Source organism: Cinclus cinclus, chromosome 27 (genome assembly GCF_963662255.1).
Source record: "Cinclus cinclus chromosome 27, bCinCin1.1, whole genome shotgun sequence".
NCBI lineage: Eukaryota > Metazoa > Chordata > Aves > Passeriformes > Cinclidae > Cinclus > Cinclus cinclus.
Genome location: NC_085072.1, coordinates 1,375,719 through 1,399,902, shown reverse-complemented (window position 1 = coordinate 1,399,902; position 24,184 = coordinate 1,375,719). Strand labels below are relative to the sequence as shown.

The window sequence follows — 24,184 nt, the reverse complement described above, 5'->3', positions numbered from 1 at the left end:
CTCTGGGGGTTTGTGATGACCTCGGGGATCAGCCAGACAGGGGCACAGGGGAGGGTGGGGGGTGCTCCTGCCTCTGCCCTTCCTGGATCCCCTGGCAAAGGGAGCTCCAGGAAGGCAGAAAGGCAGCGAGGAGTTTCCTCTTGCAGGGGAATCAGCTGTGCTTCAGGTCCTTGAATTTCCTCATGAAGAATCCTGCCTAGAGAGGCCTCAGGAGGAGGTGCCAGCCCTGAGCCTGGCTCAGTCCCAGGATGAGGTACCTGGCAGTACCACACAGTGTTCTGCAGTTTTTGGTTAGCTGTTAGTTCATGGTTCGACTTCCCAAACGAAGTGGAGAACTGGGAATAGAAAATGCTGTCTGTACCACACGTTAGCAAATGTTCTCCCAGCTCCAGTCCTGCTCCCCCTGCTCAAGCAGATCCTGGAGAACTGAAATTGCTGACCTTGTCTATCCCCAGAATCAATGCAGCCCAGCAGCCGTGGATGGGACAACTGGAGCCCTAAGAGTGTGAAAAAGCCAAATACCTCTCTGTCCATGCAAGATATTAGGCTCTGGGGTTAATTATTATCAAGTATAAATCCAGACATATTTGGCTACTATTTACAATGGGTTATACATCCAGTGCTAGCAAAGGAATTTCTATCTAGAAAACCAAAAGGTAAAAAGCATGGGCATACATTACAAGGAATCTCAGTTAGACTCAGGAACGCTTGATGCAGTTGAGTTCAGTGCTGTCATTCTTTGCCATTTGTGTGTATAGTATTAAAAAAGAATCCTGCCTTTTTTTTTCTTCCTTTTTAAAAATACAGAACTGTAGTCTAGTCACACTCTAACAAATAAGTGATAACAAAAATAGAAAGCCGATACTCAGGTGGGACTAAAACTCTACTAAAGCCTGTCTTCTTTTTTTGTTGTTGTTGTTTTTGTTTTTCTCCACAGATATATTTCCACAGACAATAATTAGCAGACAAACACACTGTATGCAATTGCACTGTATTGACTTGAAGGGAGGATACAAAAAGTCTAAATCGGGGTGGCATCCAGGGTGGCAGGTGTGTGTGTGTGTGTGTGTGTGTGTGCACAGGGGGGCTGGCACACCTGGGCTCCTGCTGGGCACTGCTCTGCCCTCGAGGGGCTCTCTGCACTCACACTCACACACACACAGCCATGCAGGGCACTGCTGTGACCGGTGGCTTCTTTTGTCTAAATCTTTTCCTATTAAAAAAAAAAAAAAGTGTGAAATTTTGGTTGGTTTAAAGGTTCTGCTCCACGAAGAAAAGAAAAAAAGAAATTCACAAAATCCATTGTGTTTCACCTTGTCAGTCATTTCCTCATGAATAAATATTATCCATTAAAAACCTTTAAAAAGGTGCTGCGATACACAGTGTTAGATTTCCGCTCGCTCCAGTGGCTCTCTGCTCGCCGTGGTGGTTCCTCCCCGCAGCCCCTGCAGGCACCGCTCGCCCATCCCAGGGCACAGGCGGCTCCCAGCAGCGTTTTCCTGCAGCCCAGCCCAGCCCAGTTCAACCCAGCCCAGCCCAGCTCAGCCCAGCCCAGCCCAGCCCAGCCCAGCTCAGCCCGGCCCAGCTCAGCCCAGCCCAGCCCAGCCCAGCCCAGCCCAGCCCAGCCCAGCCCAGCTCAGCCCAGCCCAGCCCAGCCCAGCTCAGCTCAGCTCAGCCCAGCTCAGCCCAGCCCAGCCCAGCCCAGCTCAGCCCAGCCCAGCCCAGCTCAGCCCAGCCCAGCCCAGCCCAGCTCAGCTTAGCCCAGCCCAGCCCAGCCCAGCCCAGCCCAGCTCAGCCCAGCCCAGCCCAGCCCAGCCCAGCCCAGCCCAGCCCAGCCCAGCCCAGCCCAGCTCAGCTCAGCCCAGCCCAGCCCAGCCCAGCCCAGCCCAGCTCAGCTCAGCCCAGCCCAGCCCAGCCCAGCTCAGCTCAGCCCAGCCCAGCTCAGCCCAGCCCAGCCCAGCTCAGCCCAGCCCAGCCCAGCCCAGCTCAGCTTAGCCCAGCCCAGCCCAGCCCAGCCCAGCCCAGCTCAGCCCAGCCCAGCCCAGCCCAGCCCAGCCCAGCCCAGCCCAGCCCAGCCCAGCCCAGCTCAGCTCAGCCCAGCCCAGCCCAGCCCAGCCCAGCCCAGCTCAGCTCAGCCCAGCCCAGCCCAGCCCAGCTCAGCTCAGCCCAGCTCAGCTCAGCCCAGCCCAGCCCAGCTCAGCCCAGCCCAGCCCAGCCCAGCCCAGCCCAGCCCAGCCCTGCCCTGCCCTGCCCTCGCTCCCTCTCCCGCTCGCCCCTCGGTGCGTGCGCTGGTCCCCGCTCGGTGCCGAGGGCTGCGGAGGGACAGGGGCTCGCCGCCTGCTCCTCCGGGACACGGCTACAAGGCGGACACCTTGACGATGTTGGCCGAGCTGGGCAGGGCAGCGGGGCCGGGGCTGCCCGGGCCGGGTCTGCTCTCGCCCTCCGGGGTCAGCGCCGGCGGCGTGGGGATGCTGATGATGGCTGTGGTGATCTGGGCAGCTTTGCAGTTCGGTCTCAGCCCATCATCTGATTTCATGTTGAGGCTGGAACGACTGGAAAACAAATTTAGCGCTTGGCTTGTTTCTCAGAATGGGGCGGTGGAAAGGACGGGAACGGTTGTGGTTCTTAATCAGGATCTTATTCGGCTGAAATATTCAAAGGCTCCATTCAAACAACACCCCCGTTCCTGCAAGGCACCACTTAGGTCTACACAGATTACACCGAGCTTGGGTAATGTTCCCCCTGGTTAGGAGACGGCTTTTCACAGGGCAAATTGTTCTGTTTCCATTTCCTTCTTGCATAATTCGAGTTTATTTAAAAGGACGTCTAACTACACTGGCCTGTGTAGCGCATCTTTCGAGAGCACAGGTAGTTCTTTCTGAGAAAGATCTTGTCTTCCTTGCATTTCAAACACCTCTTTCATATTCACCCTCCCTTGCTCTTTTCTATTTTATTCCTCTCTGCAGTAGTTTCAAGGATGTGACAGCTGGGAGCATTCTTATTAGATCTGCATCGATTGCATCCTATAATTAATTACAGAGGGAAAATGATAGGTTGATTTCTGTGCATCTGCACAGCTACAGGAGTCTGCTATTACGGGCCCAACATGTTCATTTTGAACACGAGGCCTGTCCTTTCAGAATGTAAAGCTCCCAGTGGGGAAGCTGTTGCTGTTGTTGTCTGGGAGTGACTCACCACAGGATGGTTTCTGATCCCTCAAGCATCCCGGACCAGAAGCCGCTCCTGCCTCAGGCACAAGCTGGGAGTGGGGCAGCCGCAGGGCCTGGGTGCTTCTGCCAGTGGCAACCAGTACACCCAGCTGCTTGCATTCCACATGAAAAAATAACTCAAAAGCTTTTTTTTCTCTCTCTCCATCCCGGCCCAGTTTGGTAAGCAAGTGAAACAAGTGTTGACATTTAAAATATCACTGGCATCTGATTTAGCACCCAGAACAGTTGACATTCCCCTGAATTACTGCTTCAGGTGCTGGTTTAAAATATTGTCATATTGAAACTGAAATAGCTGGGGACATGTTTTGTACTTGTTCATTCATAATTCATGCTCTGAAATGCCCTTCTGGCACAAAGTAATCGCTTGCTGCCCTAAAGGCAGCTTTGTTTCGGTTTCTACATCCCTTTGATAGGAGTGGGGAGAAGAGGAATGGGACATTCAAAACCAGCCCTGGTGCACAAAAAACTTAATGGGCTGAGGGGGATTTGGAAAGTAATTTAATATTTAAAGGAATTATATGGTGAATAAATGATTCCTTTTCAGCAATTTATGTATAAAATGAAAATTTAAACATTTTCTATTAAGGGACACACTTCAGTTGTGTCCTTTATGCCTTTTTGGGTTACAGCTGCCTAGACACCACTGTGAAATTCCTCTTATTTGCTTCCCACTGAGCCAGCCCTGCAGCTGGGCACAGCTGGAAACACCTGGGCACACGTGGGCACTGCCCTGACAGCCCTGCAGTTGGGCACAGCTGGGCACAGCTGGGCACACCTGAACACCTGGGCACACCTGGGCACTTGCATGACAGCCCTGCAGCTGGGCACAGCTGGGCACAGCTGGGAACACCTGGGCACACCTGAACAGCTGGGCACACCTGAACACCTGGGCACACCTGGGCACCACCCTACCAGCCCTGCAGCTGGGCACAGCTGGGAACACTTGGGCACAGCTGGGAACACCTGGGCAGACCCAGGCACAGCTCTGCAGCTGGGCACAGCTGGGAACACCTGGGCACACCTGGGCACACCTGAACACCTGGGCACACCTGGGCACCGCCCTACCAGCCCTGCAGCTGGGCACAGCTGGGAACACCTGGGCACACCTGAACACCTGGGCAGACCCGGGCACAGCTCTGTAGCTGGGCACAGCTGGGAACACCTGGGAACACCTGGGCACACCTGAACACCTGGGCAGACCCGGGCACAGCTCTGCAGCTGGGCACAGCTGGGAACACCTGGGCACACCTGAACACCTGGGCACACCTGGGCACAGCTGGGCACAGCTGGGCACCGCCCCGCCAGCCCTGCAGCCCGTCCCGGCCCGTGCCATACCTGGTGGTGAGGGAGGGCTGCTCGCTGCACTGGATGTGGATGGTGCTGAGCTCCTGCATGCTCCGCAGCCGCGTGGCCGGCACGCTGGAGTTGGGCAGGTGCGAGCTCTTCTTGTGGCGCCGCGAGCAGCAGGACGTGCTGAGCCCGGCGTGGCTGGACAGCGAGGGGCTCCGGGACGAGGGGTAGTTCTGCATCGAGCTCTCCATGCAGTTCTGCTCGAACAGCTGCTCGTCGATGAACTCGTGGTTCTGGCGGGGCAGAAGCGGAGCCGTCAGTGCCTGGAGCCGGGCTGGGGGTGGCAGCCCCTGCGCTGGGGGAGATGCTCTCTGTGCCTGCAAAGGGCTGCTCCGGGCAGGTCTGACAAAGAAATGACTCCGCCCTCACTGCAGCCAGGGCAGATTTTGCTCTCCCGTTCTCCAGGGGAACAAGAGGAGCTGCTGCAGTGAGAAAAGCGTGAGGCCCTCACTGCTGCCTTGCTCGCACAGCCCGAGAGGGTCAACCTCTTGGGGTTTGAATTTCTGTTTGTTCTTTCTCTGGATTCCAGAATGGTCTCAAAAAGTCCGAAATGCCACGTGGTTGTGAAACCCCAAAGGAGTTCACGCTCCTTTATGCCTGGGGACAGGATCGTATTTTTGGATGATCACCTGGCAGTAGAACTCAACGCTTGCATTGGCTCTTGGGTTCAAAGCATCCCTGCAGTGCATGAGCTGGGAGGGATAAACACGGCACTGAAGAGGGGGAAGTGTTCAGCGGGAAGAAAATTTGGTAAGCTGAATCTGTAAAGAGCTTTTGTGCTAAGGAACAAGAAATCCTGGAAGAAAGAACTCCTGCGTGTGGCTATGAACACCCAGGTAGAGTGAACAGACTTCATCCAGTCCCTGTCAGCTTCAGAAAAGATGGGAAACAAAAGCAACCATGCTGAAGGCAGCCACGAGACCTCACTGAACGAGTAACAACTCTCACAGGGAACAAGAGCACTGGAAAGCCAAAGGGAGCCACGTGCACAAACTCCCCAGGACAGGAGCAGAACGAGAAGTGAGCAAACACTGTCCAGACACGTCACAGAGACCATAGAGAACACAGATCGAATTGAAAAGCAAATACCTTGATGGTGGAAGTTCGTACAGATAACAGGGGATCATCCACAAGATAGGACAATCCCTACAGGACAACATGCCAACAGAAGATAAAAACACAATTCATTGTCCATTCCAGCATTCAGAAGTTTAGTCCCAGCACTGCGTCTCTCGCCTCAGCATTCCAGCTCAGGTTTGAATGGGCAACAGAACCTCCTCTCAGGCCCCTCAACCAGAACCCTTCTGCCAATTCAGCTTCTGAGTGTTTTGTTCATGGAAACAGAACAAAACCCAGAACAACTTTATTACTTTCACCTTTTGAGAGCCAAAGGCAAAGACAAACAACTTTTCAGCTGCTGATTCACAAATCACAGATTGGGATTGTTTTGCTGTTGTGTCACCAATGGATTTGATCAAACTGTGAAAACACAGAAGAAGGGTTTGGGTTGAAGGACTGGGCTCAAGGCACTCAGCACTTGGAGAAAATACAGCATGTGAATGTCCAGACTCAATCTGGGAGTCGGAACGAGAGGGAAAAAAACCTCCTTTTGTTTGAACAAACTCCATCTGCTGTGGGAATATGACAAAGTAATCTCTGTTGTGGCAGCTACAAGTACTCCAGGGTCACTTTGTCATCTGACACAGCAGATTTGTGACCATTCACAGCCACTCAGCTGGAAGTGTGTGCCAGTGACAGCCCAGAGAGCAGGCCAATAAAGAATGGCCTTTGAGAATCCTCTGCCTGCTTTCAGGAAAGGTGAATTGCCCATTGAAACAAGCTTGCAACCACTGTACATTCCTCATTCCATTCCTGCAACTTGCTCACAAAATGACTCTTCAGTGTCTAGAAATGCTTTTACTGCGATGTAAATTTTCTGTTGCACAGTGTTTGAATAGATGATGTGAAGCACAGGATCTCCACACAAACCCATTGAACTTTCTGGCCTGATAACTCCAGACCAGCATCCAAACCTGCTGTCTGATTTGGTGCTACACCATGGCAATAACTGACCGAAAACATGAGGGAAAACCCCATCGTGCAGATTCTCCTCGGGAGTTTTAACCAAAATCCAAGTGCCACCTTTACTGACGTTGTTTGCTGAAGAAGAGGAACATTTGGAACATTTTCAGTGCCTGTGACTCCTTAACTGAGCGGGTCTGTGGGCTGGAAGGGGCAGCCTTGGTCAGTGTGGTGGGCTGACACAGCCAGGGCACCACTCCCATTAATTAGAGCACACTTTGGCCAGTTACTTCAGCTCCGAGTGATGGAGAAACTCGAGCAGCCCCAGAGATGTTCACCTGCCCCTGCACGGGTCAGAATTTTGGTGAGCCCTTCTAGAAGGGCAGAACCTGCAGACAGGGGCTGGCAGTTTTTGTTTGCTTCAGCCAACGTGTTCACGTTTTCAGATGGAAGTGCTGCTGTGAAATGTGGGTCACACTGAAGTACTGAGGGTTTTAGGCAGAAAGTTTGAAACTGAAGAGTCAGGTTGTGAAATATCTGCTGGTAATGTAACATTGAAATAAAGGCAGGATGAGTTGTATAAACAAATCCAGTAGTCATTGACACAGGAAGAATCAGTTCACTGCCCTTGGCATGGGGACCTTTAGAGCTCCTTGGGCTCAGGTCACTGTAATTAATTACTCAGCTTCTTCCAGTGTATCTCTGAGGCCCAAGTGGTGCTGTTCCAGCACAAGCCAAACTATGGAAGTGAAGGTGATTTGTCTAAAAGAAACCCTTGCAAGTCAGACATCAAAAGTACATTTGGTGATGGATGCAGATAGAAAAAGGCATGAATATTTCAAGTTTTAGCCTCTCTTCATTCTCCCTAGAATGAGTCATGGTATAGATAATGTGTTCCTTTACTGCAGAACCTTTTATATAAACCTGGAAGCAAAACATATGTATCAAATAAATACCTGAAATGTCCCCAAAGACTCCTGCATACACAAACAGCCAGTAGTGCAAACTAAAACTGTCTCCCAACACCTTGCAGGATGCAGACAAAAGTCCTGGTGTGCAAACTGCCTCAGTGGCTTTGAGATAAATTACCTGCCCTTGCAACCAGACAGAGATGTGTGCAGCCTTCAAACCCTGGCACAGAGTTCATCCTTTCTGAGCCATCTCCAGGGCTAAAGGTGAATTTTCCAGCCCGTGGGCTCCGGTGACCAGGCTGTGGTCTGGAGCCCCCAGCAGCATCTTCCTCCCAAGGCAGCAGAGCTGTCCCTTGGTGCTGCTCAGCACAAGCACTGTGCTTGTCACCGTGTGTGACTGACAGCACAAGAGAAATGCACTTTGGGTCTCTTTCAGGAGCACTGAAGAAATGGAACTTCTTATTTCTAGGACCTCCCTAAAACTGATGTGTGCTCAGATGAGAACTGAGAAGCTGCTGCTGGCTCTGTGCAGGTGCAGGGGAGCAGAAAATCCCCTCTCCATCCCTCTACCCAGGAATTACTATTATTATTTTAAAGACAGTGAAGTACAAGTGCCTTTCACCCACTGCAGACTGTTCTGGGGAGCCCAGAACGAAGCCAGCCTGGGAGGGAGGGTGGCAGGGACCCCTCAGACCCCTCCTTGGGGAGCCCTGCCTGGGGAAGGGCTGTGCTGCTACTTACGGTTGTTTTTTCCAGGCAGTGCAGCAGATGGTGGTGTTGGCTTTCGATTAAGGAGGTGCCTTTAGTCATGTGCTGCTCCTCTTCGGTGGATCCCTGAAAAGCCACAGAAAGAGGAGGGGAACAAACCCAAAGCAGGTGTGAGGCCAGGAGAATGAACAAACACAACCAGCAGCACCAGCAGGAGCTGTCTCAGGGGTAAAGGGAACAATTTCATTGCTGCCAGCTCTCAGGTTTTCTTCTTGATTCTTAGGAAGTTTCCTTAGGGTTTTTTTTAATGATTTCACTTGTCCACCAAGGTGGACTCAGATTGGATCCAAGCCCTGTGTGTTTCTAGGTATCCCATAGCCAGGAAGGAAATACTGAAATATTCAGGGCAGGGCTGCTGGCTTGCAATGACAAGCTCAGGAACCAAAGGCAGAGAAAAAAGAATCTGTGCTGCTGTACTTTTCCAAAACGCATCCGGACCGCTGAGCTTGGCGTGACCTTTGAATGCCAACAGATGTCCCTGAGCTGGAGCCCGGGTTAGGAGGCGCAGACAGCAAAGACAGAGCTGTCCTGCTCCCCTGGCCCTCGTGTGCCACTGCCGAAGCTGCTGAGCCACGGCTGCACACGGGGATGGCACTGTTAATATTTAGGGGTTTGGGATATTTATTCTCTTACTGCCTCTCGAGTTTCTGCTCTCAGAACCGCCTGTGATTTCAGCACACCACAGACTGTGTTGTGCCTTGAGGATGAGCCCTTTCACAGACAGGCAGCCCTTCCACACCAAAGCAGCACTTTGGTGGTGGTAAGGTGTTTCCAGTGCCTCAAAAGGGGGTCCTGGTGTCTTCTGGAATGCCTAAATCTGAAAGTAAAAAATGGATGTGCGTGGCTTGGATGGCTGCTCAGGGTCTGAGTGCTCAGGAGAGGAAAGAACATCCTGCCAAGACATTGCTTGTTGCTCTCGATGGGATGGGATTCAGCTGTGGTTAAAGCATTGTGTTTAAATACACCCCTGTGTCCCACTGCTTCCCTGCAAGTGCCTGCTCTGGATGCCATTCCCAGGCTGGTGCTGTGATCCTTAAGTGAAGGAATAACTCTGTCTCTGACAGGTGCCAAAACACAGCTGAAGTGGTACATTAAGGAAGCTGGCTTCCTGAACACAGAATTAATAAATTCCTGTGGGAATGCATCTTAGGCAGGTTATGGATTTTTTTGTTGCTATTGTTTTGGAAGTTGAACATTCCCAGATGTATTTTTAGAAGTGGCCTAAAAAAAAAAAAAATCAGTTCCATTTTTCTTATTAACAATCCTCCTGGTGAGGTAACACATTCAGCAGGTCCCGCTGGCTCCTGCTGAGACGACTGACTCCCTTGATGTCTGGGTTGGAATATTTCCCATGGAGGTCCTCGGAAGCCCTAAAGCAGAGATGATGCTGCACTAAAACACTGGGAAAGGAGAGATGAAGAGCACATATTGCAAACTGTGTCTTTTTATGAGGATTTGCCTGAGAGGAAATCGAAATGGGATCTGCAAGCTGAGGTGGCTCTGGCAGGAGAGCCCAGGCAGTTGTTCAGGGTTGGCACAGCCCAGCCTCTCCCTCTGCCTCCCACCCCAAGGCTGGGCCCCGAGGGAAGGGGCTCAGTGACCAGGAGTGACCTGAAGTGTCAGGGAGTGGGACTTGTACCTTCTCTTCTTCTTTGGGATTTTTCTTTGGCAGCTCAGTGCTCCCAGAAGCAAAGAGCAGGAACGCCCCAAGGCCATCCCAGGTGGGAAGCAGGGACAGACGTGCAGAACTGCTGCCCTGGGCCAGGGCCAGCATCCCAGGCACTTGGCATTTTGGGAGTAGTGCTGAGGAGAGGGATGCTACAGATGTAGGTTCTGCGTCAGTGCTTCCTGTGCCACTGCAGGCAAACAAAATCTGGGTCTTCAGCAGAAGAGTTTGGCTGCAATGGAAGAGCTGCTGGGGGAAGGAGAGGTTTGCTCTTTGAGCACGGGTGCCAGTTTTGCAAGGATTTGATGCCAGTTGCCATTCAGTTTGCTCTTGGAAGACTTTCAGTGAACTGCTGGTTGCCTGAGGGGAGGCTGCAGCACATTCTGGTGTCAGTTTTGAAATCCAAAATTCTTCCACTTTACCTCCATTTCAGTGCTTCATCAGTGGGCCCTGGTGAACTGATCCTGGCCTAGTGCTTATCTGGGACTTGTGAAAAGGCACCAGAGGTCCCAGCCTCCTATTCCTGGGATCTTCATATCCTGGGGTATTCACCTCCTGGCACTGCAGCTAAAAGGGAATTTCAGCTGTACAAGGAGATTAGTGCTAAGAGGATATGTAGGCTGCTGCCATTGGAAGGATCTCACCATCCCTTGAGCACTTTTGACATAAAGCCCACTAAAAAAATCTCTGTATGAGAAGAAAACAGTCTGAGTGCTTCGTGTCTGGATGGCAAATGCCACAAACCCCACGTTTGTGGAGCACGAGCTGGAGCTGAGCTCCTTCCTGCTGCTGTTCTGGATGAATCCTTCTCTTCGCCTTCCCTCCCCAGGCTGGAGATGTGCTGCTCCTTGCAAGGTGCTGTCAGCTGTTCATCCTGGTGCTACGGAATGTTCTGGAATCCTGAGCAGTCTCGGGTTTCCAGTGTATTGGTTTGGCTACCGAGCCCCAGCCAGGGCTCAGTGTCCCTGCTCAGGGACCCCTGAGTGCCACACCAGTGCCTGGGTGTCCAGCAGTGACCCTGGAGCTGTGGGGTCTGGGGCTGCCAGAGACAATTCCTGCTCGTGGCTGCAGGAATTCGGCTGGAATTGCTGCTGGGGAAATGTGCAGCCCATTACTGCTCACACAGATCCTGGGCAAGGTGTCAAAACAGGGCTTGTTCCTGAGCAGGGAAGCAGTTTGACACTAATTTGACTGACAAATATGCACAGTATGGAGATAATATTTTGGTGCCTATTACAGCAGCGACACACGCCGTGTTCCTTTACGTTTTCACAGCTTAAAAAATTTGGCTGTCTAGACTTGCTGTCATTCACATTTCGTAATCTTCAGAAGAGTTTGTTGCTCTGCCATAAAATGAAAGGACATAAAATCTTGCCTCGTGGAGTTAAACTGGTCATGTACACCTGTAGGGAAGAACGCTCTGCAGTTCTGTAATTAATTAGTGTCTCTGCCTGGGGAGGGAGAGACGTGTTGGGTCTTGATTCTGGCCCAAGTCCTTCAGGGATTCTATGATTTAGAGCTATAAGACCACCAGGAAGGAAGTTACAGCCAGAAAACCTTGTGAAAATCTGCTCCTATAGATCTAAATTTAGTTATTAATGGGTAAAATAAATCCTCCAAAACCTCTTTAGTAATGTTTTTGTTTTGCTTCTTGTATCTACAGTAGCTTTGTAGCCAAAATGATCCTTTTCCCACTTAATTTTGGGCAAGTTCCAGAAAATGAACCCATTCAGCCAAATATTTCTCTCAGCCTTGTGCATTTTGGACTTAAGCATTGGTGTGTCAGCTGCTCTTCCCTGAGTGGTCTTGGCAGGGAGTTTTGGTTGACAAAAGAAGTGAGAAGATCCTTGTTGGGATGACAGACTGGAAGATCAAATGCAAACCGAGTGATCCTGCTAAGCTCTCCTGGCAATTTTAAAGACCAGAAACTGAAAGTTTAAAAGGAAATTTTAAATCAATTGTTAGCATGTTTCTGGGTAATGAAACAGCAGAATCCCAGCAGAGCTGACTTCCCAGCCCTGAGCCTTTCCTGCGTGGGGATAAAGCTCTGGGATAGGTGTGACCAGTCTTGGCCTTTCCTTGATACAGAAACTTGTGAGCTGCTCAGCAGTGCCAGATGGTCCAAGGAACAGATTTCCTGAGCTGCCATTTGCAGAGCAGGAGACAACTCTGGATGTGCAGTCAGAAGGATCCAGCTTGTTTCGGAAGGGGGACCACAACTGCTTTGGGTTCCCACGTTCCAGGTCTGTACCTGGTGTGAAGTGGAGCAGTTCAGAGGCCATCCCAGCTGTGAAGAGCCAGGTTTGTCTGTCTCAGGCTGCACTGGGAACATCTCATGGGCACCACCCCAGAAGCAGGTGCTGCACGATTCCCCTGTGCAGAGCTGGGGCAGCAGTGGCTCACAGCCTGGGCAGCAGCTTCTCCAGGGGCTGGAAGGGCTCCCCAGCTCTGATTTTACAGAATATGGGCGCTGGAAAAGCCCCCCCAGCTCCCTCAGCTGCTCCTCAGAGAATTTGTTCTCCAGACCCTTCTCCAGCTCTGCTGCTCCTCCCTAGGCACAATCGCAGGGATGTGTCCCAGGGAGAGTGAAATTGAGGATTAGATCCCAAGTGAGGCTGCACAAATGAGTTCTAGGTGGCTCTGGGGCTCAGTCATTCTTCATCTCTCTCTCTTTGCTCCCCACGTGCATGAAAGGCTGATTTATTTGCAATGAAATCCATGAAATGTGCTAATACCTGCTCTGGTGTTGATCAGGCTTAATGTAATAACCTCTTCTTGTGTCTGCTGGTTCTGCTGAGCAATCTGAGCATTTAAAACTTTCCTCCTCCTGAGTAGCCAGAGGCCCATGGGGGCCTTTAAAACTAAACCCACCACCAGGCTGCCTGCAACAGGAGCTGGGGAATATTTTCCTGTCCTGTTGGGGATGATCAGACAGTGCATTTAAACTCCTCGAACAATAAACGAAGGCAGTGGATATTCATAGTGAGGGCTGTGTAAATCAGGCTGCGTAAATCGGCTGGGAAGGCAGATCCTGTCCCAGCCCAAGGAGAGCTCCAGGAAGCTTTTCCCTGCCTTGGTGGAACAGCTGGATTCCAGCTGTGCTTCACAGCCCGTGCAGGGAGCAGGGGCAGGGCTGGCACTCACCGTGAGCTCCAGGGCCTCGTTGAGGAGCCCGTTGCGTTTGCTGTGCAGGTACGCGTTGGAGCTGCCGGTCTTGGCCACGCGGATCCGCGCCAGGCGCGCCTTCTGTGGGACACAGGAAAAACGGGGTCAGGGATGGGGATAACGGGGTCAGGGATGGGGATAACGGGGTCAGGGATGGGGGATAACGGGGTCAGAGATGGGGGATAACGGGGACAGAGATGGGAGATAACGGGGACAGGGATGGGGATAACGGGGTCAGGGATGGGGGATAACGGGGTCAGAGATGGGGGATAACGGGGTCAGGGATGGGAGATAACGGGGTCAGGGATGGGAGATAACGGGGTCAGGGATGGGGGATAACGGGGTCAGGGATGGGAGATAACAGGGACAGGGATGGGGATAACGGGGTCAGGGATGGGGGATAACGGGGTCAGGGATGGGAGATAACAGGGACAGGGATGGGGATAACGGGGTCAGGGATGGGGGATAACGGGGTCAGGGATGGGAGATAACGGGGTCAGGGATGGGGGATAACGGGGTCAGGGATGGGAGATAACAGGGACAGGGATGGGGATAACGGGGTCAGGGATGGGGGATAACGGGGTCAGGGATGGGAGATAACAGGGACAGGGATGGGGATAACGGGGTCAGGGATGGGGGATAACGGGGTCAGGGATGGGAGATAACGGGGACAGGGATGGGGATAACGGGGTCAGGGATGGGGATAACGGGGTCAGGGATGGGGATAACGGGGTCAGGGATGGGGGATAACGGGGTCAGGGATGGGAGATAACGGGGACAGGGATGGGGATAACGGGGTCAGGGATGGGGGATAACGGGGACAGGGATGGGGATAACGGGGTCAGGGATGGGAGATAACAGGGACAGGGATGGGGGGTAATGGGGTCAGGGATGGGGATAACAGGGTCAGGGATGGGGGACAGTGGGGTTAAGGATGGGAACACAAACAATGGTGTTAGGAGTGGGGGAAGTAATGGGATTAGGGATGGAAAACAATGCTTAGGAGTAGGAATCAATGGGGTCAGGGTGGAGAAATAATGGGTGAGGGATGGGGGACAAAGAGAGGGGTGAGGGTTGAGGACAGTGGGGTTAGGGATGGGAAACAGAATGGGGAAACAGAATGGGGTGAGGGCTGGGGAAGCAGGCTGGGTTAGGGCTGGGGGAAGCAGAACGGGGTGCTGCAGGCCCCTTCATGCTTCCCAGAGTTCACTTCTGGGTGAGATGCAGAGCACTGGAGCCTGTCCTGGCCATCCCTCAGCAGGGGCTGTGGGAGCTGTGCGGGGTTCAGGTGCTCTGCACGTGAGGTGCCTCCGTCTCTCACCTGCCCCTGCAAACCCCTGCTGGTGTCTCAGCTCTGTCCTGCAGGGTCTGTCCCTGCTCTGCACAGGGTCAGAGCCCTCGCTGACCCGGACCTGTGTCCCTGCAGTGGCACTGCTACTTCATCAACTGTGGCATCTGAGAAAATCACTCTATCCAAAGCCACACATCTCCAGGGGGACAAGTTAGGTGATAAGAAGCAGTCCAGAATAATGGCAACAAGAAAAACTAAGACCCTATCTCTCCCTTTTTGATTATTTTTGATAATTCCTTTTTGCATTTTAGTTTTTCTTTTCAGTCGCTGCCTGTTTCTCTGTCAAGTGATTTTCCTTTTTTCTTTTCTACTGTTAATTTATGACTCAAACACCATTAAAAGTAAATACACGAAATAGCTGCAGCTATTAAAAAATAATTACATTGTGCTGTAGTTTAAAATGCTGCATAATCCCTTAAATAACATGGAACTCGTGATTTTCCCTTCTAATTAGAGGTGCTAACGGGGAAATGCTGTAGGAAGGGGAAAGGCAGGAGGCAAATATCTGCAGTGGGTCCAGAGAGTGGAGTCATTTCAGGAGCTCTATCCCTGTCCAGGTGCAAGCCACTCTGGCCCTCACTACTGGAAATATTTGAAATATTCGTTTAACCTCATGGCCTTGTGCTCAAGCAGACAATTTCTCAGGGTAAAGTTTGCAGCTTTAATTGGGTGACACAGACTATGACCAGTCTGGAAAATAGGTCTTCATTTGAGCCCCCCAGAATGGGGCCATCTGTAATTGGCTTTATTTTCTACTCCTCACCTAGATTCCCTTGTCCCATTTCAATGCTGAGCCTCCTGAGCAGTGTGAGAGTGAGATCTCCGTGCTGGGCCAGGGAACTCAGCCTGGGACAGGGGCAGGGCACAGGCTGAGAACACAACGAGAGAGGGAAATTGGCTCTTCACTTCTTCGGAAGGCTTTCCCAAGCTGCTGTGCTGCTCTGGGCCCTGGGGAGCACTGGCCTGAGGCTGTGACCTGGAACAAACCCCATGGGCACTGCTGCTACGGAGTGGGAGCTCTGGGACTGAGCAATATCTCATTTTCCAGGTCCATGGCATTGTCCCTCCGTTCCTGACAATTACATTTCCAATAAATTGTTTCTTCTAAACACAAGCATGCTCCTTTTTGTGTCTGCTCCTTACTTCTCACAGTGATCACTCTCCTCTAACCAGGAGTGCATTTTGGATGCAGTGCTGGCTTTTCCAGGGATGCTCTGATGGTGATCACTGAAGATTCCTGTTTCTCTCTGTGCCTGATAAAATCCCAGCTCCTTTGCTGGAGGAATTGCCAGTGCCCAACTTACCTCACCTGTAGCAGGAAAGGCTTATCCTCATCTCCAGTTCAGTCAATTGTCAAAGTGGATTCAGTCTCAGGCTGTTGTAATGAACATTATTCCCTTTGCCTCCAGGCTAGCAGGGGATCAAATATTAATAGCTGTACTCCATGTGGAGTGGAGATGGTTCTGAGGTCTGTTCCCTTTTCCTTTTGAAACAGGGCCACTTGTTATCTAAATAATTAAGCCCCACAGCTTTTGTAGTTTAGAACAGACATTGTTATTTTAAAAAATGTCAGTGGGGCAGGACAGAAGTTAATCCTGCTGTCCTCACACAAAGGATTGGCTGGGATCGTCACAGCGCCCAACTCCGGGTCCCCACCGTGATTAAATTTGGTAGATGTCTTGATTAACTCAGCTAGAGAAGTTAATTAAAATTGGTGCCTAAAATTGGTTTGGCCCTCCAGACAGTTTCCTCCATTGGACTAGAAACAACAACAGCTCAGGTTTTTCTGTGCACGTCCGTGTGCAAATGTGAATTCTTTGGGAAGTGTCTCTGCCAGGGCTCTGCCTGCTGTTTGGGGACCTGCACTGTGTCTCTCTGGGGTCTGGCACTTTGATTGAGCCTGACAGTAAAGAAAGGTTTGAGATTTGCCAAATTCTGCCAGTTTCTACCAGCCGTGGGCAGGTTTTTGTCATCCCTGTCCTGCAGAGCTCAGCACTCCAGGTCTGGGCAAGGGGAGTTTCTCTGGCCTTCTGCTGAAAATATCATTTTGGGGGGAAATGGTTGACTTGTGCATCTTCTCCCCCAAATGTGACAGACTAAAGGTCACCAGGGCTGGGCCTGAGATCACTGCTACTGAAATAACCCCTGCACAGGAGGCTAAAAAAGGAAAAGCAAACGGCACACTGTGTCTGCATTGAGATGGGGAGAGGAGTTGCTAGGAAACCACAGGATCTCAAAATGCATATGACCTAATCTGGAAGATAATTTATATGATGAAAATAATAATACTAATGACAGCCACTTACAGGTTAGAATGATTAATTTGGTTATCTTGGAGCCCACGTGTTTCTCAGAGCAGGATGGAAGGCAGGGCTCAGGAACTTCTGGGGTTTGCTGGTTTTTAAGAGACTGGAGGCTCAGAATGGGCAGGAAGGGCAGTGAAGAGCTGCCCAGGTGGGGAGGGTGCAGGGTCCTGGGTGTCTGCACTTCCCAAAGGGACTGGCAGGGGAGAGAGAAGAGCCTGAGTTCATTTTGTTGCTTTTTGGAGAAGTGCAGGGAGCAGGAGCTGCTGGCTGGGAAAATGCTTACCAGATGGCAGGCTCAGGAAACAGCTAATTATTATTTATTAATGATTTTCATCCAGTTCTTATGGAGATAACGCTCACACTTGATTTATGTGGCATAAAAAACTATTAAGCTACAATCTATGACACAATTCCATATTTGCCAGACAACTTCAGCTTTCCAGATGTTCTGCTCTTGAGCAAGCAGGGAGTGGAGCACCTGCACATCAGGAACTCTGCAGCCCCTCTCCCTCTGTGCACTGGAGCTGCTCTTAGCATTAGCACTCCCAGGATGAGGGTGGAGAGGACCCACCCCTGGCACCAAACCATAAATCCCCCGGTGGAACTCTGCAGAACCACACCCTGTGTCCAGCTGGGAATAGCTCCAAACCCTGCACACCTGGGGGTATTAGTTATTAATGGAGTCACCTGAGCCTGATCACCTTCCTGCTGTGTCCAGTGGTTTTTGGGAATAGCTCCAAACCCTGCACACCTGGGGGTATTAGTTATTAATGGAGTCACCTGAGCCTGATCACCTTCCTGCTGTGTCCAGTGGTTTTTGGGAATAGCTCCAAACCCTGCACACCTGGGGGTATTAGTTATTAATGGAGTCACCTGAGCCTGATCACCTTCCTGCTGTGTCCAGTGGTTTTTGGGAATAGCTCCAAACCCTGCACACCTGGGGGTATTAGTTATTAATGGAGTCACCTGAGCCTGATCACCTTCCTGCTGTGTCCAGTGGTTTTTGGGTATCTCCAAGCCTGCACACCTGAGGGTGTTCTCACCTGAAGCAGCTCTCCTGAGCTCCCTCTCCTCTCGAGGCTGCAGTGCCCCCCTGACCCTTCCTCGTGTGGGAGGTGCTCTGTCCATGTCCCATCTCCCTTCAGTGCTAAAACCACACCACGAGGGCTCCCGGCCGAGAGTGCAGCCACACAAGGTAACTAACCATGTTTTACCTGCTAATTCCTCGATAATCAATAGTTTGAATATTATTGGTGACTGCTGCACTAGGGGAGCACCACCGGGCTTTTAAGGCTGAAGCTGCTCTCCAAAGTCATCAGTGGAATGGTTTGGATCTGGTTTTTATTCTCAGGGTGAAATATCACAGCCGTTCAGCAGGTGCTTGATTTTCCTGCTTTTGTCTGCGTCTGTTGCTTGTTTGGGGTTTGGAATTTAAATTCTAGGTGGAAAGAACGTGGTTGATGCTGGAAGATGGAAAAGGTGACGAGCAGATTGTAGAGTTAAGCAGAGCATGGCACTGCTACAGGATCTAAGAGAACTTTCTCTTTTCCTTTTAGCCTCTTTTTTCCCCCTAAGAAACAAAGTACGCACATTTGGATTTTGCTTCCTTTCAAACCTTTACATTGAATGGCTTTTGAGCCAAGTTCAAATATTCTGTGACTTTTGCTTTGGGGGAGATGTTATAGAGCTGCATATGGAAATGAGGTAGGATAGAACTCATTATAGTCCTATATAATTTGATAGAACCACTTAGAGTCAGACCTTGATCTTATTTTGGGCCTCTTCATTACTTTCCAGAGATGAAAGATTCCCCTCTCCTCCTCTGTGCCTCTCCTGTTAATGCTACCTTACCCTTGGCACCATTAAAGCAACAGAACATCATTTCCAATGAACTTTGTCATTTAATCTTTTCCAGCTCTGAGGAACATCATGTTCAGGCTATTTATAGAACAACGCACAGAATATGGAGTTTAATGGATCTGGGCCCCTACCACTCACTGATATCCTGGCTGATTAAACAGGGAATTTTCAAAGGGTCAAAATATGCAAAACTGGCAGCACGGGCAGGCAGCCCCTGGAGCACTGGGCCTGGTCCTGTCCTGCTGTAAACTTCTTTTTGTACATTCTCATCTTGAGCTTAACAGGCTCTGGCTCGGATTTAGTGAAGTTCTTACTCCTACAGGACATTTGTTTCAGAAATTCTTTCTTCTGTTTAGAAAAGTCCTGATTTCCAGCCCATGTGTTGTCTGTGCATTCATCCACCCAGTATGGGTTACAGCAGACCCTGGTTTGGGCAAAGACTGACTTTATGGACACTTTGCCCTCAACTGAATTATGTTTTTGACTTTATGGACACTTTGCCCTCAACTGAATTATGTTTTATGCATAAAAAAGCAAAGCTTCCTCTCTGCTGAAATTCCTACGTCACCAGCCCAGCTGAGTGACAAAACCACCTCACTTCATTTCTCTCTCCTTTCTTGAAATAATAACAAAAGAAATTCCTATATACACTTTTTTTTTTATAGTATTAATGCTGGAACAGATTTTTAGAGGATCAGAATTGCTCCAAGGATGACATTAAAGAGGTGCCCAATTGTAGTGGGAATAATCTGGAGTAACTTGAATTGTTACAGGGTGTAAATCAGGGTGTCAGAACTTGTCTGGAGAAGGCTCTCACGTTTTTCTGCATCATTAACAGAGATGCTGCTGTTCTCCTTTAGCCCAAGCTAAGGCTCAGTTTTGCACTGGAAGCCAAGCATGATGAGCAGCTGTCTGCCTGTGATTTGTCTGTCTGTCTGCTCTTATCTGTGGTTCCAGAGCTCACTTTTATAACACCTTTCACACAGCTCACACCCCTAATTAATAGCTATAAAGAATTCAGGGGCCAGAGGAATTAACAGAATTTGATCTGGTGTCACATGCCAAGCTGCTGGCCCTGATGGATGAGCACTAATTAATGGTGTGGAGCCTGTGGCAGCTGCAGGAAGGAAGGGAATGGCTCAGGTGGTGCTGCCCAGCACCTGGCTCAGGGAGTGTGACCCTGTGGGACAGGGCCCTGCTGGCAGGAGGGGCTGATCCCAGCTCCATCCCCTTCTCATGGGCGAGTTTTCAGCCCTGACTGAGGAGAGTGTTCCTTGCTGGGACCCAGCTGTGGAGCTGAACCCATAAACTGGAGCTCACTGATTTCAGCCCTTCCTTTCAGAGGAGACAGCTGGCTCCTTGTCTTGTGCCATTTGGGACTCGGGGAATCTGGAATAGCTGAACTGATGGAAAATGTTATTTTGCTTCTCTCAATGATATGAAAGAAAAGAGGCAGGATTCCTGGTTGGCTTATTTGTTTGGGTTTCTTTTCCCCTGAACTCTGTTAAGGGATGTGACAAACAGAGGTACCTAGCCCAGCAATAAATGAAATATCTTTAAAAAAAAGTAATAAAAAAGCTTTTTTTCCCCTGTCAAAGACTGTTAAATATCAACAACAACAAAAACATATTCCACAGAGATTCATTCTGTTTGAAAAAAAACATGTTCTTTAAATGTCAGCCAGCTCCAGTTTTAACCTTGTTTCTCTCTCCCCCTAAGTTCCCAACCCCATCCCCTGCTGGCACTGACTCATGTTGTGTCACTGAGCTCTCCTTAGACAGCTCCAGTCACTTTTTCTGGCCCTTCTTTTCCACGCTCTCAAGTTCAGTAACCCACCTCCAAAATTTAGGGTGTCAGCTGCAAAGCAGAACATTTCAAAGCTGCCTCCCCTGCTCTGCAGCAAATCAATTATTCTAATGGCCTCGCTATTGGCAGGTGTGTGGGCTGTCCTATGGGGACAGGGATGACACAGACCCAGAGCTCAGCCTTCCCCAGCACCGCTCCCCTCTGCTCTGCTTCCCCAGCTTCTGGCACGGGCTGTTCCTGCGGCCTCCCGAGGAACAAGCAGGGATTTGTGTCCCTGCTCTTCCTTCCTTCTGGCTGGAGCCCCTCTGAAGCATCTCCATAGTTACCTCTTCCTCAGCTGCCTGTGCCACCACCCCGAGGAGATGGAATCACCTCCCTCCATCCTCTCCTCTCCTCTCCTCTCCTCTCCTCTCCTCTCCTCTCCTCTCCTCTCCTCTCCTCTCCTCTCCTCTCCTCTCCTCTCCTCTCCTCTCCTCTCCTCTCCTCTCCTCTCCCTGCCCAGCATCCCTCCCTGCCGCTGGAATTCCTCTCAGATTGATCCTTTCATTCATCCCCCAGACAATGTGTCCAATTCCCTGCCTCGCCAGTTTATCTCCTCTGCTCTCTCACAGCCTGGCATCGTTTTCAGCCCGATATTAGAGTTTTATGTGGGAGCAGCTCTCCCAAACGATTCTGTCCCGGGTAGTCCTTGCCTTGCCTAAATCCGTGTTTGGCTCTCTCCTGGAAGCCTGCAGGATGGAATGAGAAGTCTGCCTCAAGGCTTTTCAGTACATTGCTTGTTCTCAGGGAGCCAAAGGGCACCAGATAATAAATGAAATGAATTGAACACCCTGAGAGGCTGGAGTCGTCAAAAGCACATTTACTGCAGACTTGAAACCAAGCGCTGCGATTACCCAGGGTTTGTATTTGTTGGCAGCCTCAGTGCAGCCCGTGTGAAGTGCAGCACTGAGCCGTGCCAATCCCCCTGGGATTATCAGCTACCCCAGCATCTCTGCTCATTTAGCAAATCCAGCTATCACATGATAAATGTGATAAACCCAAGCAGTGCTGGGTTTCTGGGTTTTTTTTTTCCACAGCATGTGAGCATTTACATTTCCCCTGAAGTTGTGGGTGCCTCATTTTGAGAGGCTGCCCTTTGAACCTTTGCTTTTCCCCAAGCTGAGCTCCAGAACAACCCTGCTGAATTTCAGCCCCCGTGTCCCCCCCAGCCCTGCCTGTCCCTGCTGGGGACAATAACTCCGTGCCCTGGGGCTGTGCTCACCCCTTCTGCAGCCCGAAAGCCACGAGCTGCTCTCCCTCCCCACTGCTGCGAGAGGAGCAGCATCTCGGGAGCTGTCAGCAGCTGCCTCTGCCTTTTCTTGCCAGGGTGGAGAAGTGGGAGGTGTCGTCCCCCACCCAGCACCAGCTCCTCTCTCCTTCTCCTCCCTGCTGCAAACCGAGCACATGGAGAGGGGCTCCTCCAGCAGCATCTGAATTACAAAGTCGTTCTATTGTCAAGCCTTTTAAGTGTCACATTCTCTTTTAAATCCGAGGCTGTGACATTCACTAAAGAACAGCATCGTTTCAAAGTCAGGAAGTTCTATTCTTAGCACATCAGTCAAAAAAGGGGAGGAAAAAAAGTCGTTGGGGAAGGAAAAAAACACAACAATTTTACCAAAATGAACCTTGTCACAGAAGATCAATTTATCTTCCATTCACACTGACCTGCTCCTTGCTGCATGCCAGAGGACAGAATTTGATGCCACAGTGCAATTAATTAAGATTTGCCAGATCTCCTTGTAATTAATTGTCTCACAGTACAGGTTTGGCAAAGAATAATTTATCTTTAAAGTGATTAGATCACTGGTAGCTGGGTTTTGTGTTTGATGGTTTTAGTTTTTTTTTCCTTTTTAAGGAACATTTCTCCTCCGTTAGTTGAAGAATAGATGCTGATGAGTAACAGCCACCTCCCGGTATTTTATTCACGTCACTTAAATACCTCTTCCTGCTAGACCAGAGCCCCCTCAAGAGTTGAGAGGCAAAGTTAGGACTGAGCAGAGCCAGAGGGACACCAGGGCTGGGCTGGGCTCTCCTGGTGCAGCCCCTCAGAGCCCCAGGGGCTGCAGAGTCCAGCTGCTCTCACACCTCAGCCTGGGAATGGCAATCCAGCCACGCTGGTGTTCGTACAGAACTTCTGCCTTTGTTATTTGTCACTGGAAAATCTCAGTCTGAGTTCATGTAAACAAATAAATTAATAAGGTCTGCAGCCTTATCTTGAAATCTGTACCATAAAAGTTATGATTTTCGAACTAAACAGAACTTTCAGTGCATTTATCCTAATACGTGCCCAAGAAACTGCTCTTCAGTTCAAAGAGAACAATAATTCACTAATTCCTGGTGTGCTAAAGGAAAGCATTGTGTGGATTCATAGCTGCCTCCTAAATTCTGTTATAAGGAGCTTCTGCTGGTGGGTTCTTCATATTCAAGGACTGAGAGAACAAAGAGATTTTTCCAACCTTCCTGAAAAAGCCATGCAAATGACTTTGTAGCTTCAATGAGTTGGGGGCAGAGTTTTAACTGTCCCCGAAGATGGGATTCAGTTCAGTGTGGGATGATGCTGGAACGAGTGTGGTATCAAAGCAGATCCTCAGTGTCCCTCTGTACATCCTGACCATCTCCAGAGGGACTGTCATTAATGTGCCTCTCTCTCTTTCCTGCTTTTTAGTATTCATGCAGTACTGATCATGTGAAAATTACTCACACTTATGACTTGAGAAAAGTTTCTTAACTGAGAAATTCCGCCAATATCAAGGGAATTAGAAATTCAGATGGGGGAAAATTATACACTGTGTGTGTCAATACAGCAGCCCTTTATAAAAGCTGCAATCAATCATATTGGCATCAAAAGTGGTGGGACTTTTCCCTATTACCAAGTGGATCACAGGCCAATGAATAAAAGGAAAAGCTGGATCAGAGGAAGAAACCTTGGTTTGCTGCCTGGAGAGAGGAGCAGCAGAACCTGCAATTGGTTCTGGAGCCTCTCTGGCTGTGACCCAGGGTTATTATTGGATGCTTGTTATTATTATAATTATTACATTATTATTATTATTATTATTATTATGGCCCAAGTCTTGCCTGGCCCATTGCTTTGTGCCTGGGCTGGGCTGTGCAGCAGGTTCTGTTTGTTTTTGGTGCTGTTTCAGCAGAACAAGAGCTTTCTCTCAAATCCCTCAGTTCCTGAAATGGGCTGTTGGACGCTGCCCCCATAAAGCTCTCCCTGAGCATCCCTGCCCTTCCCATGCTTGGACACCTCACCTGTTCCTGTCCCAGGTGAAATCCCAAATCTCAGGTCTGGGCGCAGCCTCACTTTGAACAACTCACCCAGCAACGTGTGAGAGTCACCAAAGGAATGCTCTGATCCCCTCTGGATCCCTCTGTCAGCTGCCACAAGCAGTGCATGGCCCAGAGAGGGCTCTGCCACATCTCTACCCTTCTTTTACCTGTTGTGGTGTCGCTGAGCAAACGAACGCCTCTCCCTCCCAGGCACCTCCCCTGTCTCACATTGCCCTGTCAAACCTCAGGCAGGGTTTGTAAGACCCAGCAGCGATTGCTGAGGCTGCAGCTGATTCCTGCACGATTCTGTCTCTCTGCTATTCCCCTTTTGTGTTTGGACTGCCAAATGTTGTGGTTTTGTGGGTCTTGTATCCGAGCTCTCTGCTGTCAGCTCCCTGAGAAACAAGAAGTAGGCACGGCCCAGATGCTTGCCTGAA

General features: G+C 50.3%; 1 protein-coding gene across 2 annotated transcripts in view; it reads right to left on the bottom strand.

Annotated features, from left to right (window-relative positions):
• Positions 1-2,356: 2,356 nt before the first annotated feature.
• The window catches only part of KCND3 (potassium voltage-gated channel subfamily D member 3), a 99,743-nt gene continuing 77,915 nt past the window's right edge, over positions 2,357-24,184 (bottom strand). The window contains exons 3-7 of one of the 2 annotated variants that reach the window (XM_062509429.1): positions 13,092-13,193; positions 8,255-8,347; positions 5,670-5,726; positions 4,566-4,813; positions 2,357-2,552 (exon numbers count right to left, since the gene is read on the bottom strand). In XM_062509429.1, coding sequence (XP_062365413.1) covers positions 2,357-2,552; positions 4,566-4,813; positions 5,670-5,726; positions 8,255-8,347; positions 13,092-13,193 — 696 coding nt within the window. The remainder of the gene's footprint in view (positions 2,553-4,565; positions 4,814-5,669; positions 5,727-8,254; positions 8,348-13,091; positions 13,194-24,184) is intronic. The other variant, XM_062509430.1, reaches the window with a different exon arrangement.